Source organism: Episyrphus balteatus, chromosome 3 (assembly GCF_945859705.1).
Source record: "Episyrphus balteatus chromosome 3, idEpiBalt1.1, whole genome shotgun sequence".
NCBI classification, from domain to species: Eukaryota; Metazoa; Arthropoda; class Insecta; order Diptera; family Syrphidae; genus Episyrphus; species Episyrphus balteatus.
Window position 1 is genome coordinate 53619022 of NC_079136.1, and position 18241 is coordinate 53637262.

At 29.7% G+C, this 18241-nt stretch overlaps 2 protein-coding genes across 2 annotated transcripts; both read right to left on the reverse strand.

The window, feature by feature from the left end:
- Window positions 1-1388: 1388 nt before the first annotated feature.
- Window positions 1389-3067, reverse strand: LOC129914995 (5-hydroxytryptamine receptor 1D-like). The gene is made up of 4 exons (XM_055994451.1): window positions 2710-3067; window positions 2509-2643; window positions 1922-2444; window positions 1389-1863 (listed from the first exon to the last, which is right to left on the reverse strand). The coding sequence occupies exons 1-4, from the start codon at window positions 2879-2881 to the stop codon at window positions 1389-1391; spliced, it is 1305 nt and encodes a 434-aa protein (XP_055850426.1). The 5' UTR covers window positions 2882-3067.
- A 9226-nt stretch (window positions 3068-12293) lies between these two features.
- Window positions 12294-16196, reverse strand: LOC129916035 (uncharacterized). The gene is made up of 2 exons (XM_055995797.1): window positions 13465-16196; window positions 12294-13406 (listed from the first exon to the last, which is right to left on the reverse strand). The coding sequence occupies exons 1-2, from the start codon at window positions 15223-15225 to the stop codon at window positions 13326-13328; spliced, it is 1842 nt and encodes a 613-aa protein (XP_055851772.1). The 5' UTR covers window positions 15226-16196; the 3' UTR covers window positions 12294-13325.
- Window positions 16197-18241: the final 2045 nt, after the last annotated feature.

Below are 18241 nucleotides of genomic sequence, written 5' to 3' on the forward strand. Positions count from 1 at the left end.
TAGTTTTTATTTGATAGTTTATTCGATAGTTTGTTCGATAGTTTTTATTCGATAGTTTTATTCGATAGTTTTTATTCGAATAAATAAATGAATGAATGAATGAACTATTCGATAGTTCAAATCATTCGATAGTTCCCATCACTACTAGAAATGTCAAAAATTCACCCTCGGCTAAATATTTAATGCAATTGCTACCTAAAATCCCTAAAAAGTCTAAAATAAAAATCCCCAATTTATTTAAACAGAAAACAAATCAGGCCATCAAATTTGAGATTTTCAATTCAGGGGTCGTGGCAACCGCCCATTTCCGATGAATTTTCATACAAATAAACCACTTCTGATACAATCTTACAGCTTGGTAGAATCTTTTATCTACTTTTCAAAAACAAATGAAATCACAACTAAAACATAATTGTTAAAAAAATGTCAAGTTCTCCTTTGGCAAAATTATGCTGGCACAAAAAGTAGGTACTGAGATGTAAAAGTGTACCTGCCAAGTTTTAAAATTTGGTTTTAAATTTGTATCAATTAAATTTTAATATTTTACATGGCAATTTTTTAAATAACTTTAAAAATCAGTAGTTAAAAGAAAAATTGTCAAGAGAATAATCAAAATTCAATTAATTGATAAAAATTTAAAACAAAATTTTAGAACTTGGTATACACTTTTAAATCTCAGTACTTTTTGTGCCAGCAAAATTTTGACATAGGAGAACTTGGCTTTTTTTAACAGTTATGTTTTTGTTGTGATCTTAATTCAGAAAATCTGGTGTGGGCTCTTAGCTTATTACCAGAAACTAAAGCACGCGATACTAAAGCTAATAGAATTCTTAGCGGCCATTTTGCAGAGTCTACTATATTTGTGATTATTCAATGCTATTACTGCATAATTGATATTATTATTATCACAGATGAATCCACAGTCTCAAAGGTTCTTTCTAGACTTGATTGCAGACAAATTTTGAAAATTGACTACTAGTTTTGATCTAACATTTTTATCTTTTTCCTAATTTTTCCCTCCAAAAAGTCCAATAGATTCCCAATAGCATTTTAAAACCATTTTAACGACAAAATAACACAAATCTTCTCTCTTACTGTACACTCTACATAACTCAACGAAGCGGTTGACATATCAGCTATTAGAAATTAGTGAATGCACAAACCAGTTGATTTTAACGAATGTTTTCGATACTTTTAAAATGTATGTCTCAGATGTTTAGAAATAAATTCCACAACCTTAGAATAAAAGTAAATACACTTTTAGTATATACAAAAACCACTAACATCAACTTTAATATTAAGCCGTTAGAGAGCGCTTCGTTTTCCTCTTAGAAACTAGTACAATTTATAAAAACCTTAAATCTATTACATTTTAACAGTATTTTTGTTTAAATGGAATTTGAATTCTCATTTTGAGTTCTTATTGATGTATTTCTCTCTACAACATTCGAGAATTCGTCAGTTCCATCTGTTCCCTGAACTAAACTCACTTCTGTTGTGCTCCTTGTTACTTGACTAATCCGTGGAACATTATTTAAGTCTTCAGTTTGAAATCTTTCACCTAAAATCCCTTTAACGATTTTTTTCACCGATTCCCGAAATCCATTATGCCACCAAGCATAAATTATAGGATTCAGGACACTATTACATAATCCAAGTAAGGCCAGTGGATTAGCTATTGCTACACGTAAGCTATCACAATAATCAGGATCGGAATAGGGTCCACACATTGCATATAGCATCGATGCAACAAAGAATGGAACCCACGTCACAAAGAAGGCTCCTGTTGTTAGAAGAACAATTTTAATGGCCTTCCACTTGTTTGCACTGTAAACTGGCAGGCTTGATTTTGGTTTAATTGTTCTGGAATAAAAGAAAGTTTAAAGTTTACAAAATACCCTTTTTCAAAACATTGTCTTACTTTTGAAAACATTTAAATATGGATCTTCTAGGTTGAGCTTGGATTTGTCTTTCTTCTTGCAAGTAGATAACATTTGGAGCATCCAAAGATCCAACTGATGTTTTCGAAGAAGACGATCCTCCACGGAAAAGCCTTAAGCCACCGACTTGTGTTAACTGGTCTCCAATTGAGGCCCGATGAAGGTAGGATATTCGTACCAAAGCGTACTTCAAAATGATGCTGTAGAGCACAATTATCAAGGCCAATGGGATCATTCCAACAGAAGTCGTAAAAAGTACTAGTTTCGGAGGAACCAACACAATAAACCAACAGAGTTTTCCATTATCCGTTGGATTCCTCAGTCCAAATGCAGGAAGAAAGCTGATAACTCCGGCTAAAAGCCACGTTGCTAGAACCATTCCATGTGCCCGTTGGGATGAAACATACCTCTGGTAATGAAGTCCATACAAAATATACAAATATCTATCGATTCCTATGAGTCCAACACTATAAACGGACACCAAGGTCGAACATACCGTCATACCTGTAAGACTAGAAGTTAAAATTTAGAAATCTCCAAAAATAGTCCTGTAAGCTTCACCACTCACCTATACTTATACAGCAAACCATTTCACTCCGCAGCTCATCGGGACAGTATTGAACGGCAAGGGTTGTTGTTCCAATTAATAAATCCGATAGGGCTACATTTCCTAGAAATATATAAGTGCTACGAGGTTGTTGTCCTGAAAATGAAGGAAATCTTATAGAAACAGTGGTTTGTTAACCTTTTATATTGACTTATTATATACTTTTGCGGAGAATAAGTCCACTTGAAAGGACAATGAGAAGATTTACAAGAATTATAATGGAACATAAAATCGGTATGAAGAGATTGTATAACTTTAATTGAATCTCAAATGCCTGTGGGTGAGTTATATTAATTTCCTCTTCAAGACGTTCAACTATGGTTTCCTCTTCCATGATTATACGATGATGAGGATGATGGTTTATTGATAAATATGTTGGAACCACTGTTTTTGGTCTTTGTGTTGCAGCTGGTGGTCATGCGTCAAATTGATTCACACTTTGATGTAAAGGTGTTTTTTGTTTTTGTTTACAATTTTAAAATTAATCAAAAATGGGAGTTGGATTTAGTGATGGTTTGCAATGGAGCTAGAATGAAAAGAGGATATTTTAATATTCATATCAGGATAATTGTAAAACATCAAATAAAAATGGACAAAATATGAACATTTGAAGGAAATCCGTCTATCCGTTTAGGCTGACGCACAGACCGACACGCGACAAGACGTACGGAATAAAGAGACCCACTTTCTCGACATATAAAACAAAGTTTCAAAAAACTGCATTCATCGGTTTTCAAAAAACAATTTTTTATGAAAAAATAAAAATTCTAAATATTTTTAAAAATCCAAAAACATGTTTTTTGAAAATTTTTTTTTTATTTATTTTAAATTTTAAAATAACTTAATCGGTTCGATCGTTTACAAGTAAGTCAGAGATGAAAAAAAAAAACGGTTCTATTAAAGGTATCGTTAGTAAAATAAAAATGTATTTAAAAATTACGACACTAGTTGTCACGGAACACTCAAAAGTTTTAAGTGGTAATAACACCTTGTATGTACGAAATCGAGAGTATAAAAAAAAGGAGGAACATCTTTTCTTTTGGGGATTTTTACCTCTATATGTATATGGTACGAGTATTTCAACAAGTAACAGTATAGATTATGAAATTTTACAACGATGTAAATGAAGACGTAGTTCTTCGTTTTTTAACGACTTTTTTTTTCAAATAAACCTATGCTACTTATTCCTTTAAAAATCAATAAATCATAAAAATCCCAAGTAGGTACTTCACTGATGGGTGTCTGGTCGCCCGTAGAAAAATAGAAGTTTGCTTTAATCCAGAACTAAGCTATCTTTAATCATTTAAAAAAAATTCATATCATTCTATTCTGTTTCAAAATCGTTTCAGCCATTTTGGAGAAAAGTAAGTTTTAGTCACCAAACTGAAATATATGTTTTTTTTTTCAAATTAGTTAGTGATTAAAGACTCAAATATCCTATTGCTTATGAAATACAACAGTAAGTTAATGTGAATCAATTGTCAACAAAAATTTGAAAAAAAGTTACACATACGCCACAGTGACCGCTTCAGTTTTTTAACGATAGGACAGCTGCAATGACACCATTTTGACTTTATAAGGTATTGTGGGCTTTTTAAATAATACAATAATGAGTGCGTAGCAGATTGTTAAATAGTGATGCAATCGCATTATTTATTCGTGGGACAAAATTTTTTGTATGGAATGTGTTCGGGTAGATAGGTGTCCTCATTATAAAACACAAAAAAAGTATCTTGAAAAAGAAGTTTTTCGAATAAATTCTTTCGATACTGTCTCGTGGGTTGGGAGAGCCTTAAAGGGTAGCCTTAAAAAAGTAACAACCTTCTCGACCTGTAGGAGTATGAGTCAGTTGTATGCAACTTCCCCACGGGCAGACTTTTAAGCATTTTTAGCATTATCCAAATTTTAACGTCCCTTATTTTGACGGACACATAGTGGCGGAATCAAAAAAAATTAATCTCATTAATTGTAGCTAATTAAATGGTAATTTGTTGCGCAAACTAAAATTTTTTAGCTCGCATAGTTTTTGAGTTATTAAATTTTCCGAAATTCAAAAAATTCGATTAGTTTTCAATTTCATATTTAACGGTCAAAATTTTCAAAAAAGTTGAATTTTTAAATTTTTTTCTTTTCTAGAAATTTTAAAAAGTGCCTTATTAAACTTCAAATTGAAATAGAAAATGACTGAGAGGAGCTACAAAATTAATTTTTGCGCAACAAATTTTGTTTTGCAAAGCTACAATATTTTTAGAAAAGAAAACAATTTAAAAATTCAACTTTTTTGAAAGAGTTTAAAGAGTCTCGACCGAAGATCTTATTTTTAAAATATCTCGATAGCCTTATACAGAGTCTTTAAAACGGTTGCCACTGCTAAGTTCAGCATATCTGAATTAACTAGAATCGATTTATTTATCTCCAATCAGAATTGAACTAGTTCTCTTTAAAAAAAAACATACCTAGTAAAAACAAATAAAGGAGTCCGGTGATCGAACATTCGAACTGGCACTCATTTTAACACATATCATCCTCTACATTTTAGTAAATAATAAAAAAAAGTGTGTTTCTAAGAAACTAAAATAAATATTTGCCGAAATAAAATTTGAACATCTCATTTATGTATGTATATTAGGGTGGACCAAAAAGAATATTTTTCATTATTTTGATTTGCTCTACCGATAACTTGTTTTCTCGACACAAAATAATGCTACCCTAATTTTTTTTCAGAATTTTTCGATGATGTTTAGGGGTTGCGCGCACCCCTTTATTAAAAAAAATAAGCTTCTTTTTATTTTTCAATTTTCTCAAAAACTAGAAAGCATTCAAACATATGGACTTCAGTATTAGGTAAGGAATCAATTGTGACAATTTATTTTATCAGCCATTTTTTGTATTGCAATCCACAATCTTGACAAAAATAGTATTTAATGTGTTTTTTAAACTTTTCTTCCCAATTTTTTACTTTTAAATCGATTATTTCAAAAACAATTGATTGAAATAACTTTACTTTAAAATTAGATAAAGTTTACAGTTCTAGCTCTTGAAAAATGTATCATTCATAACTGTAAGTGTTGGGATTGTTTTTTAATATATTTTTTATTATTTAAAGTCATTTTTTAGAAAATTGTAAAAAATGATCGTATTTAACTCCTCTACAAAATACCGTCATCAAATCTCGGCACCCAAGATATAGAACCCTCCCCCATTTTTCCTTCACTTGTTTTGGTAGGACCTTTTTTAAAAATTATTTTTCTTTTATTAATTTAAGAAGAATTGAGCAATATAAAAGCACGGTTTTTATAGTAAGTTTGATGAGGAATACGATAAAACCGATAAAAACAATTTTAACCGTTATAAAAAACAGTAAAACATAGTTTTAAGGCTTTTTTCCCAGCATTTATCACTAATTTTGACTTCTAACGCCTGGAAATCAATCAAAAATATTTTTTTTGCAAAAAAGAAAAATTGAAGTAAGTAGATCTATTGATACTCAATACTTTTTACTCAAACAGCTTTTCGATTAAAAAATTATTTAAGCTTTAAAAAAATTAAAAACTAAAAGAGTTTATTTTTTTAATAAAGGGGTGCGCGCAACCCCTAAACATCATCGAAAAATTCTGAAAAAAAAAAATTAGGGTAGCATTATTTTGTGTCGAGAAAACAAGTTATCGGTAGAGCAAATAAAAATAATGAAAAAGTGAGTATTTTGGTCTACCCTAATGTATATCCAAAAAAGTTGCTAATTGCACACTGAAATTTGTTTGATATCATAATTTATAATTCGTATTGAAATTTTGGAATTGACCAATATGAAGAAAATTACAAAGTAGTACACTCAAGTTGGTGTTGCAATCAACATAATATTCAAAGTTTAAGTATGGATAAGCAATAATATTTTGGTTAGAAACTATTCGATATCTCTCTTAATATAATTTAAGTTTGTATCTACGTTGAAAAGATAACACTCGAAGCACATACACACACAATATTCAATAGTAAACCGGAAAGCATGCAAAGTGGACATCATTAAATTTACTGTTAATTATAATATACCTAACAATCTTATCAAACAAAAGGATGGTTAGTGTTTGACAGAATCAAGTGTTTGATAAATTTCATGAAGATAATGAATTGAAGGGAAGCTTCAACTCCAGATACTCATCTATATTATAATGAAGTAAAGAGTTATCCAAGTTGGTTAATCTAGATACCTTCTACATACATAAATTGTACATATACAAATACATAGTTATTAATTTTTATGTATAGCATCTGCTTCTGGTTGTAACTTTGTCAAAGCTGACTATCATTTCCATTCCACTCAATGTCAAATTTTTATAATGAGAAGAATTAACCTTCCTTTGATTATGTGACAAAATTTGATGCATAAAGAAAGGGGAAATGTATTGAACTTCAAAAGCAAATGGTCAACCCCATCATGAGTTCCGAGGATGGAAGTTGTTACTTGACATCAGTGGATTCTTATTAAATCGTCAATAAAGATTTATTTTCATAGAGAAAAAGATTAAGATTAAACTGCGAATGTTTATTCAATGTTGAACTAATACAAATTCAAACAATTACATTTTTAAATACGATTGGTTCTTCATTAAGTTCATGTTTATAATATGTTATTTTTTATAACACAGGTGTTAATACGTAACGATGACTTGTATCCATTACCAGTCCTCCAATGGATTGATAGCAAATTTTTGGCTGATTACTTAAATCTGAAAAATCTTATGGAATTTTCATACGAAGGACTTATTATTGAAAAAATGACATCAATGTGTGAAGAATGTGAAAAAAATTTATTCAATTCATTCTTTTCACATCACGAAATTTGTCAAAAAATTTGTTAAAAAAAAAAAACACACACACAAAACGAAATATTTCCTGATACACGAATATTTATAAAATTTTAAAAAATAAAAATAAAATACAACAAGTTATTGCTGTTGGTTGATGTCCCTTTGCACATTGGTATTTCCAGTAAAATGTATAGAACATAAAGTGAACAAATATTTATTTTAAAATAATTTCCCACTTTGCACATATAGATAGGTAATATGGGTCAAAATTTACCATTAAAAAATATATAAAACTTTTCCAAAAAAAAGTTTAATTTCCAATGAAAACCAAAACATTTTACTTTTGAAAAAAAAAATCATAGAACAAAAAAAAATATAAAAGAAAAGCAAATAGAATATTCTGTCATCCGTGAGTAAATAGCCATTATTATTTATTCAGTGCATAGTGAACTTTTGACAACCGGAAATGTGATCTCCTATGAATGTTACTTCCGCAATTTGTACAAAAAAGACATTCGATTTGATTCGGTTTTTTTTTTTTGTTTTGTCTTTTTCATTCACCGCACAAAATGGCCAACGAACGATGTCTTCTGAATTTTGATTGTTTGTGTTTTTTTTTTTTGATATTGAATCGATTTCATTTTTTATATCTTCGGTTTTTTTTTTTTTTTTTGGTTATTGTTTGTATCAAGCACAAGCACCCACGAAAAGTCTTTGTAGTCCATGAAGGCTCTCTCGTCGTATTCCTCATTCAATTTTCAATCAACGAAGAACACACAAAAAATGAATAATAATACAAAAGAAAAAATTATATAAAGTGGAAACCTTTGTCGCTTAAACTTGCTCTTATGGACTTTTAGGCCAGTCATTATGTCGGAAAAAACGGCTTAGAAATGCAAAATGACCGAGAAAGCTAAATTTTGGATATGTTGTAGGTGATGCTTAAAAAAACTTAACTTGAAGTTTTCGACCAAGATTTCCTATGAGCTTTTTCCGCAATAACTTTTTTGACAATAACTCGGCTATCCTTCGAGATACAAAAATTTTACAAGGAGCTTTTTTGTAGCTTTTACCATGTTCTATTCATGCATACACATTTTTTGTGTATCTTGAACCGCTTTCGAGATATCGATCAAAAAAAGTCAAAAATTTACGATATGCGATTTGTTTTTTGACATTATCTATTTTTTGGTGATGAATATCCAAAAAAATGTTAAGATTAAATTTGTAGACCCTGTTCAGACCTACGATTTCGTATTTTTATTTTATTTTTTTTTTTTTGACAAAAATTACGACCTCCAGTCGCCCGCAAAGTCGCTTAGTCCGCACCCACCGCCAAGGAAGCGGTTGTGAAAAAAACAATCCTTCATGTTTTTTTTTAATGTCAAAAAAAAAAAAATTTCTGAAGGTTTAAAATCTAGAGAAAAACGATTTATTTTTTCGAGATAATTTGGCCATAAAAAGCATTTTTTGGTGAAAAAAAAGTATTTCATCAGAATCAATCGAGGAGTTCTTGAGAATCAAAACTTTTTTTCTATTAAATTTTATCTGAAAAAGTGTATATTTTCACTTTTCTTAATTCATGTCTTGAAAAATATAATAAATTTTCAATTCCATACATGACCCATAGACAAAAAAATTGTCACAAATAATAAAAAGAAGTACAAAAACAATTTAAGACTAGACGAATCGAATGTCATTGGCAGCGAAGGCAGTATTAGTTGTGTGGGTGATGGTTGGGGGGGGGGGGGGGGCATTGGGGAGGATAGCAATATATAGAATTGAAATCATCATGAAGCATGTTTAAATAAACGGAATTCCTTTAAGGCCAGTCAATGAGTCTATTTATGCAAGAATGATTTTTGTTTGCTGTCAAAAGCTTTATGAAGCTAATTTTTCCTCATTTCTCGATTTTTGTTTGAATTCACTTTTCTGCGTCCATCCGTTCGTCAGTCCGTCGAGTCGGTTGGTCGACGACTTTAGTCAGTCGTGTTCAATGTCCACCTTCTCTCATCTCTCTTTTCATTCATAACAACTTAAGTTCGTGCACTCTAATTCAGTAAGCGGCATATAGATAAGTACCTACCTACTTTTGTTTAAACGAAGTAAAAGGGAGGATTTAGCTTTCGATATGTATATGGGATATAGAATGGAGGTGGAGGGTGATCAGATCAGAGAGAGACTTAATAACTTTGGACAAATTTATTCAAATATTTATTTTAAGTCATACAGATGCAGAGTGCTTATGGAATTTCATTAAAAAAGTTATTGAATCAATGAGTTTTAGGAATTTTGTGTGTGATTTTAAGCATTTCATGATAGGAATATTTTTTTTTTTTTTTTTTCGTATAGCTGAGATTTTAATGCGACTTTGACTTTAATACCAATAAAAAATATAGAAATATGAGATTTGCTGTTCTATTTTATTAGGATTTTTTGATATGGTCGCAAATGTTTGTAAATGAGCCTATAAATTGGATTGACCTCAGGGAATAATGTCCTCTCTTAGGCATTAACTTATATGAAACATAGACCAATGCGATTGCGAAATTTGCTTTCAGGAATTCACTGTTTACGCAGGGTGTAGGTTCCTAGGGCTGGATAAGGGTCAACATAGAAGTGAAATTATTTTCAATGAATTAACTACCTGATATTTAAAATAACTCCAATGAAGACCACTGCAGAAAATTAAACTGAGGTACCGTATATCAAAAACAGCAACAAACCTATTTTTTTTTAAATAATCTAATTTTTCTGTTAAAAACAAAAATAATTGAAGGTGTTAAAAAAGTATAAATTAACTTTTTCTTATTGAAAAAAAAAAACACTACATCAAAACCAAATGAAATTAATTAAATAATTAAATCGAAGCTGGAAAGCTTTTCCAGAAATAAATATTTATCAACTCTGAATTTTAATCTATAAAAAAAAAATATCATGTCAAAAAAAAAAATATCATGCAATACACATGTGGTTGAAGTGAAACCTTAAAAATCATTTAAAAAAAAACGAAAAAGTATAACTAAAAGTATAACTTTTTTTTTATTCCATCACTTTTTTTATATGACAACCTACAATTAATTTTAAACCATCTGAAAGCTTATTGTTTCAGCTCAAAATATTTACCTATATCGAACATGTCTATACAACATCTACTAAAAGAGCTAGAATTTTTTTTAAACCTAATTAGTTTTCATAAAAAAAGCAAAACAATCAATCTCTTTTCTCTTCTAACGCCATTAAATCCATTTTTTAAAAGACAACCTATAATAAATTTTATATCATTATTATTTCACCTTTTATATGACGCTTCAATCATATTTCTACCATGCCTACAAAAAAAGTAAGAATTTTTTAAACCATGTCGAAATTTGAAACTGAGATTACAGTACTTCCTCTACTGCTGGCTGGTCATCGGCAACAAATCTTCACAGGTGTTTTGAGGTATTTTTTCAAGTTTTTCAATTAAAGATTATATAACTTGTAGAGCACGTACCGTTATTTGTGATATATTAAATGAAAGGTAATATTATCAGCATGCGTATTAAATTTAAGTTGATCTACATATGTGCTCTAGATCAAAAGATATAAAGTGTTTAGAAAAAAAACGGGAGCGGGTCATAATTGTGCTTGTTAAAATTCTGTACGGCAAAATTCTGTGGGGTCAAAATACTGTAAGACCATAATTCTGTACGTCAAAATTCTTTATGAACAAAATACTGACTGGCAAAATTCTGTTTTGTAAAATTCTGTACGGCAAAATACGGTATTTTCAATACAGTATTTTTAAAGAAACTTTCTTTGATAAAAAAACACTAAATACTAGCTTTAAATATAATTATTGACAGTAAAGTTGTAATTTTATACAAACATAATTATTAAAGTAAAAAAATAAATCAATTCTAGGAACACAAATCAAACTTTTCTTAAACATACAAAATACATTTTACAAAAAAAATGTCAAAATCAATATAAATTTAATTTTTTTTTCAATCCGTTTTAGGTATGCAACGTGGTTTAATACAGATTGTTTTTTTTTAAATAAGTGTAGTTTTGTTTTCTCTCTCTTTTTTCCGTAGCTCCTAATAAAATACCTAGATTAATCAGCATTAGAAGCTTGCCTCTTTATTAAGTTGATCTCTTAGAAATTCATAGTAAACCCTCTTTTAAATATATCTGTGTTTCAAAATTCTGTAAAAATGCTGTAAAAAATATCGTTTTGATAATGTAAAAAAGTGCGCGCACACTTTTTTACATTATCAAAACGATATTTTTTACAGCATTTTTACAGAATTTTGATATACAGAATTTTGATGTACAAAATTTTGAAATACAGTATTTTGACCAACCAGAATTTTGCTATACAGAATTTTGACTTTCAGAATTTTGTTCGTACAGCATTTTGCACATAAAGAACTTTGACATACATTATTTTGGCATACAGTATTTTGAATACAGAATTTTGCAACATACAGAATTTCGACCCCAACCCAAAAAAAAAAACATCTTTTTATCGTTATCTCAGAATTTTGAATATAAAATTAATTGAAATTTTGCACAATCATAAATTACCTATTTACTATATAAATTTCATTCATCTATCTATTAAAACAAAAAAGTTGTTATCAATTGATTTTTCGTGTCGCTTTTTCGTTTCATCTTGTTTCAAATCACTACGATACTAAAGAAGTTTTCACTTAAAAAACTTCCAAAATTCATGATCACTATATTGTCACTTAATACAAAAAAACGTTGTTTGATATTTTTATGGCTTAATCAAAAGCTAAAAACTAATAATTTGGAGTGCAATTTTTGACCCAGAACTGTTTTTTTGTGCGGCAGTGGCATTTTAATCTATTTATTTATTTATTAACCAATCTACGAATTTACATTCAACAGATTTTGAAACAAAAAAATTTTAATAACAATAGTCTCATAAATAGATACACATTTTACAAACTCGTATATAATATATATATAAAAAAAAAATTTAAATAAAAATAAATTAGTTAAGCAAAGTTAATAATCGACTTTTGAATAAGCTTCTAGACATAGATATATCCAAATTAGAATAATACTCATTAAATAAGTTGCAACTTGAAGAAATCGGTTCGCGCTGTCCGTAAAGCGTATGATGAGAATCAATTGCCAGAAGCGGTCTGGGTCTTAAAGAAGTAGAAGGAGCATACAGATTGATGCAGTTAAGTAAACTCTCACAATCAATAGTTGAAGTCAAAATATCGCGAATGAACATGATACTATACATTTTTCTTCTCATATCTAGGGACTGTATTCCAAGTAATAGACATTTTGAATAATAAGAATGATGAAACCCTTCTACATTATCTTCAAAAACATTTCGAAGAGCAAATCTGAGAAATTTTTTCTGAACGTTTTCAATTCTCTTTTTATTAAATTCAGTTGTAGAGCTCCAGACAACACAGTTATATTCAAGAACAGGACGCACAATACTGCAATATAAAGATTTAATTGTATATGGATCTTTGAAGTCAAAGGAATTTCTCTTTATGAATCCAAGTAAGGAATTTGCTCTGGACACAATGGAATTAATGTGTAAATTAAATCTAAATTTCGAATCGAATATGACACCCAAATCTTTGAAATCTTCTACTATTTGTAACGGCAGATTATTGAATGAGTATCTTGGAATAATATTCAACATAGTCCTGTTGAAGGAAATACAAGCACACTTATCCATATTTAATAACAAATCGTTTGATTTGCACCAATCGACAAAAGAATTCAGATCATTTTGAAGCAAAAGACAATCATTTAAGTTAGAAATCTGAGAAAATAACTTAATATCATCAGCATACATTAAGCAATTAGAATTTTTAAGTACATTCGGAAGATCATTAACAAAAAGTAAGAACATTAACGGTCCCAGGTGACTTCCCTCTGGAACTCCAGAGGTTACTGTAATTTCTTTTGAGAAAAAGTCTCCAATCCTTACATATTGTTTCCGTCCAAGTAAATATGATGAAAACCATTGTAGGAGCGGTCCATGGATCCCATAAGCTTTAAGTTTTTCTAAAAGAATATGTAGGTTAACTCTGCTGAAGGCTTTAACAAAGTCAGTGTAAATCACATGAACTTGTTTCCGATTATCCAGAGTGTTGATGCAAAAATTTGTGAATTCTATTAGATTAGAATTAGTAGACCTTCCTTTCCAAAAACCGTGCTGATATTTACTAACTTGATGTTTTATAACATATTTAAATTTATCTTGAACAAGACTATCTAAAAGCTTTGGAACAACTGACAATTTAGTAATGGGTCTATAATTCGAAACTAAATTTTTTGAACCAGATTTAAAAATCGGATCAATGATGGAGACTTTCCATTCATCCAGAAAAATTCCATTCGAAATAGATTCGTTAAAAATATGTAATAGCGGAACAGAAAGTGAACTTGCACAGTGACGAAAAACGATAGGAAAAAACCCCAATATATCTGCAGTTTTTTTGGGTTTAATTTTAACTAAAGCATCTACAACCTCATTTAAGTCAAAGAAAATGCTAGAACAATCAAAAACCGATGGCAAAGACTTTATATATTGATAGTTTATTGTTGCTGATGTAGAAGAGTTATAAATGCTTTCAAAAAACTGTCCAAAATAATCTACAATCATTTTCGGATCACTAGTATTATTACTTTCAAAACACATAGTTGCTGGAAATCCAGTACTATTTCGTTTAGCATTTATAAATTTCCAAAAAGATGTAGGACTTTGTTTGAGATTACTTTCAACAGAATGAATATAATTTGAATAAAGAAATTTTGACAGAAAAACAAATTCTTTCCTGAGACGAGAAAAAACTGCATAGGAATCATTGGAAGGATTCTGTTTATATTTTTTAAACGCATTATTCTTAGCATTTTTCAAATTAAGTATTCTTTTATTATACCATATTGGATGAGAGCTTACTTTACTTCTATGCTTAGGTACGCAATCATTTAAAACACTGTTAAATAAAGATTTAAAGCAACGAAATTTTTCAGATATATTTTTATCTAGAAACTCATTCAACCAATTAATATTTTTAAAACAATTGTTCATTAAAGACAAGTTATGAGAATTAAATTTGAAAATAGATTTATTATTATTGAATTTAGAAAAATTATCAAAATTATAGTTTTTAAAACAAATATCAATAGATTTATGGTGAACATAATTAGAAAGCAAAGGGGTATTCTCCATGACAGAAGATTGTAAATCCTCTGAAATAAATACCAAATCTAAATATCTTCCCAGCGAATTAGCTACGTTATTTATTTGAATAAGATTATTCGAAAACAAAGAATCAATTAATAGAACATCAACATCCGTAGGAAGAGAAAATGGAACAAAATTATGGTTATTCGTCGATGACCAAATTATATCACCACAATTAAAATCACCAATTACACAAATTTTATAATTAATATATTCTGGCATGGAGGTAACCCTATCAATATTTGACAAATGTTTTTCATAAATAAACAAAGAGCTTTTAGGTGGAATATAACTCAAAAATATGAGGAAACCGCAGCCAGTAGCATCCACACGCACACAAAGTTGATCAATTTGCAATTTATCAGCAACAACAACATCAATTTCAACAGCAACAGCTCCCAGAATACGCTTCGCAGCAATCAAAACACCCCCTCCTCTTGATTTGTTAACATCAATACGATCATGACGAAAGACGGAGAACAAAGATGTATCGAAAAACTCATCAGCATATATGCCTTCATATAACCAAGTTTCAGTAAATAGAAAAATATCATACTGACTCCGGCAAGCATCAATTGCAAAAAGCAATTCTCTTAGTTTAGAAGAAAAACCGTTCATATTTTGGTAATACATACAGATCTCTGAGTTGTTATTGTTAATGCATTGTCTTTGAGAGTGCAGGTGGAGAGAATTGTTAGTGTGAGCATGTTTTATTGATGGGGAAGTGTATGTTAAATTGTTGTTGTTATAGGGTTTTTGTTTTTTGGAAAAAAATTAAAGCTTTTTACATGCACATTTACAGGCCAATTGTTTACATTTGTTGCATCAGTTTCTTTATTAGTAGGGATGCCGACTTTGAAATTAATAAATTTCAGATTCGTTATATCGGAATCTTTTTTAATAAGCTTATAGCACTGAACTTCATCAAAAGGTATATTTAATTTGTTCGATACATAATTTTTAATTGTTTGTTCAGAAGTTGAAACAGAAAACTTGGAAACATGTAACCATTTAACTGGGGGAACAACACACATATCGTCAGGCAAGTTGTCGACACCGACAGTTACAGCACGACGACTACGGTTGGTAGATACATTCTTTTTTTCGTTTTTAGTTAAATCATTTACATTGTTGTTTTCATTAGTTATCTCCGCACCGCCATTATTTTTTAAGTTAGGCAAAGCACTGGGTAGAGGGGAATCATGTGTATTAGAGGTGTTGTTGCACAATTCACTTTCATTTGAAACAAATTTGTTGTTCAAAAGCTCACTCAATTTTGCTTGAAGAGAGTCAAACTCGCACATTTTTTTTGTGAGAACATCCACCACAGAGACTAAGTCATTTACTTTAGTGAATAATTCTCTAACTGGAAATTTTGCGCAATCAGAACAATGATATGAAAAATTGGAATTAATTTTGCTAATTTCATTAAATAAGACATCCGAAACTCCGGTACAAAGTCTATGAAAAGATTTTCCGCAAAATAAACCGCACTTAATTCCCTCATCAAGTAAGGAATTTGAACATTTAGCGCACTTTAGTTTATTTGACATGATGAATATGATGAATAGACAAGAAAGCACAACCGAACAGGTTCAAGAACATCGATCGAATCGAGGTTATCTTGAAAACCTGACGTGATGGGGTAAACATATGGGGTTTTGACATTGCCCTTAATTTTGTTTAATTTTGAGTAATATCACTTGGAAACTCTTTGTTTGCCCCTATCATGAATCTTCAACTACTACTCACGGTGGGCAGGAAGCATTGATAGGTTGCACAAAAATGTCGACAAAAACTGCAAGTTGGGTTGTATTTGTTGATGATTATACGTGCAAAATCCGTTGGAATTGAAATCCTAGCTGCTCCTTTTCAAAAGTTATTCATATTTTTGTATTTCTAATCGGGACAGTTTGGAATAAAAATCAAAAGTTCTTAGGAAACAAGAATTGATAACGGTATTTTGTAGAGAAGTTTAATACAATAATTTTTTACTATGGGAAGGGGGGTCCATCTCCTTCCGTTTAGTCGGAAGGGGCAATTTTCTAAATTATCACGGTAAATACAAAAAAAATTACACTGTGATAGTTCAAAAAACCGACAGAGGGCTCTTATGTCTACTAAAGATAATTCGAGTATGCTGAACACGCTGGCGTTCTTAGTTTTTCTGGATTAGGTCAAATAAGAAAGATTTTTGCGTTTGAAATTTTGTTTGCACATGAGAAAACTGAGGGTATAAAACACCATATATTTTCCAATTTTTGATTTTTATCGATAAAAAAAATGATGGAAAATCTATTTTTTTGGAAGTATTATTCGTAAAAGAAGTTATTTGAAAAAAAATCTGTCGAATAACTATTTAAATCATTATTTTTTGGCAAAAAAAACGTCGGTTTTTCTTCAATTTTTCTTACATTTTTTAACTATAAAGGTACAAATGTATGCGAAAACTCAACATTTTTTTGTACACACCTTCTATGTGTTAGTACTCTGGAATATTATGCATATGTAGATGTAGATATTTAATTAAAAAATCAGGCATGGTATCAATATTTTTATTTAATTTTTGTTTAAGTTCAAAAAATCATTTTTCTTTCAATTTGTTTTAAAATTAAAACATATTTACTATTACTTCCATCTGCATTATATGAGCTTACATACACAACACATAATATATTTGTCACAGTCCCCGTTTAACTGAAGAAAATATTTAAAGATCAGAAACGTGTTTCAGATAAGCGGGTTTTTCTCTTAAGAGGGTTTCTCTTAAGCGGGTTTTTATGCTACTTGAGCCCATGGGCGTTTTGCCCCCACTTCCCCTACATATGTATTGCATTTAAACTTTTTGAAATTTTTTTATTTTATAAACTTAAAAATTAAAAAAAAAATAACAGTGTTTTACTGCTACTTTTTCACTCTTAAGCTTAACCAATATTGTAGATAGGTAGGAACTGCCTTTTCGTATTTGTAAACAAAGCCATATTCTATCCTGAAATACAACATCAAATCGTTGCCACCGAGTGCTGCATTTAAATTTAAGTAATACGAAAAATATTAGAAAAATTGAAGAAAAATCGACGTTTTTTTGCCATAAAATAATGATTTAAAATGTCATTCGGCAGATTTTTTTTCAAATAACTTCTTTTACGAATAATACTTGCGAAAAAATAGATTTACCATCATTTTTCATCGATAAAAAATCAAAAATTGGAAAATATATGGTGTTTTATACCCTCAGTTTTGGCAATTTCAAACGCAAAAATCTTTCTTATTTGACCTAATCAAGAAAAACTAAGAACGCCATCGTGTTCAGCATACTCGAATTATCTTTAGTAGATATGAGAGCCCTCTGTCGGAAAAAAAAAGTTCCATTTTCGAACACAGTGTTATTAAAAAACAACGGCAACACTTACAGTTATGAATAATACCTTTTCAAAAGCTAGAATTGTGCACTTGATTCTAATTTTTAAATCAAATTATTGCAATTAATTGTTCTCGAAATAATCAACTTCAAAGTCAAAATTTGGGAAAAAAAAGTAAAAAAAAAAAACATTAAATACTATTTTAACCAAGACTGTAAATTTAAATATAAAATAAATCAATGAAATAAACTGCCTCAATCAATTTCTTATCAAATACTGAAAACCAT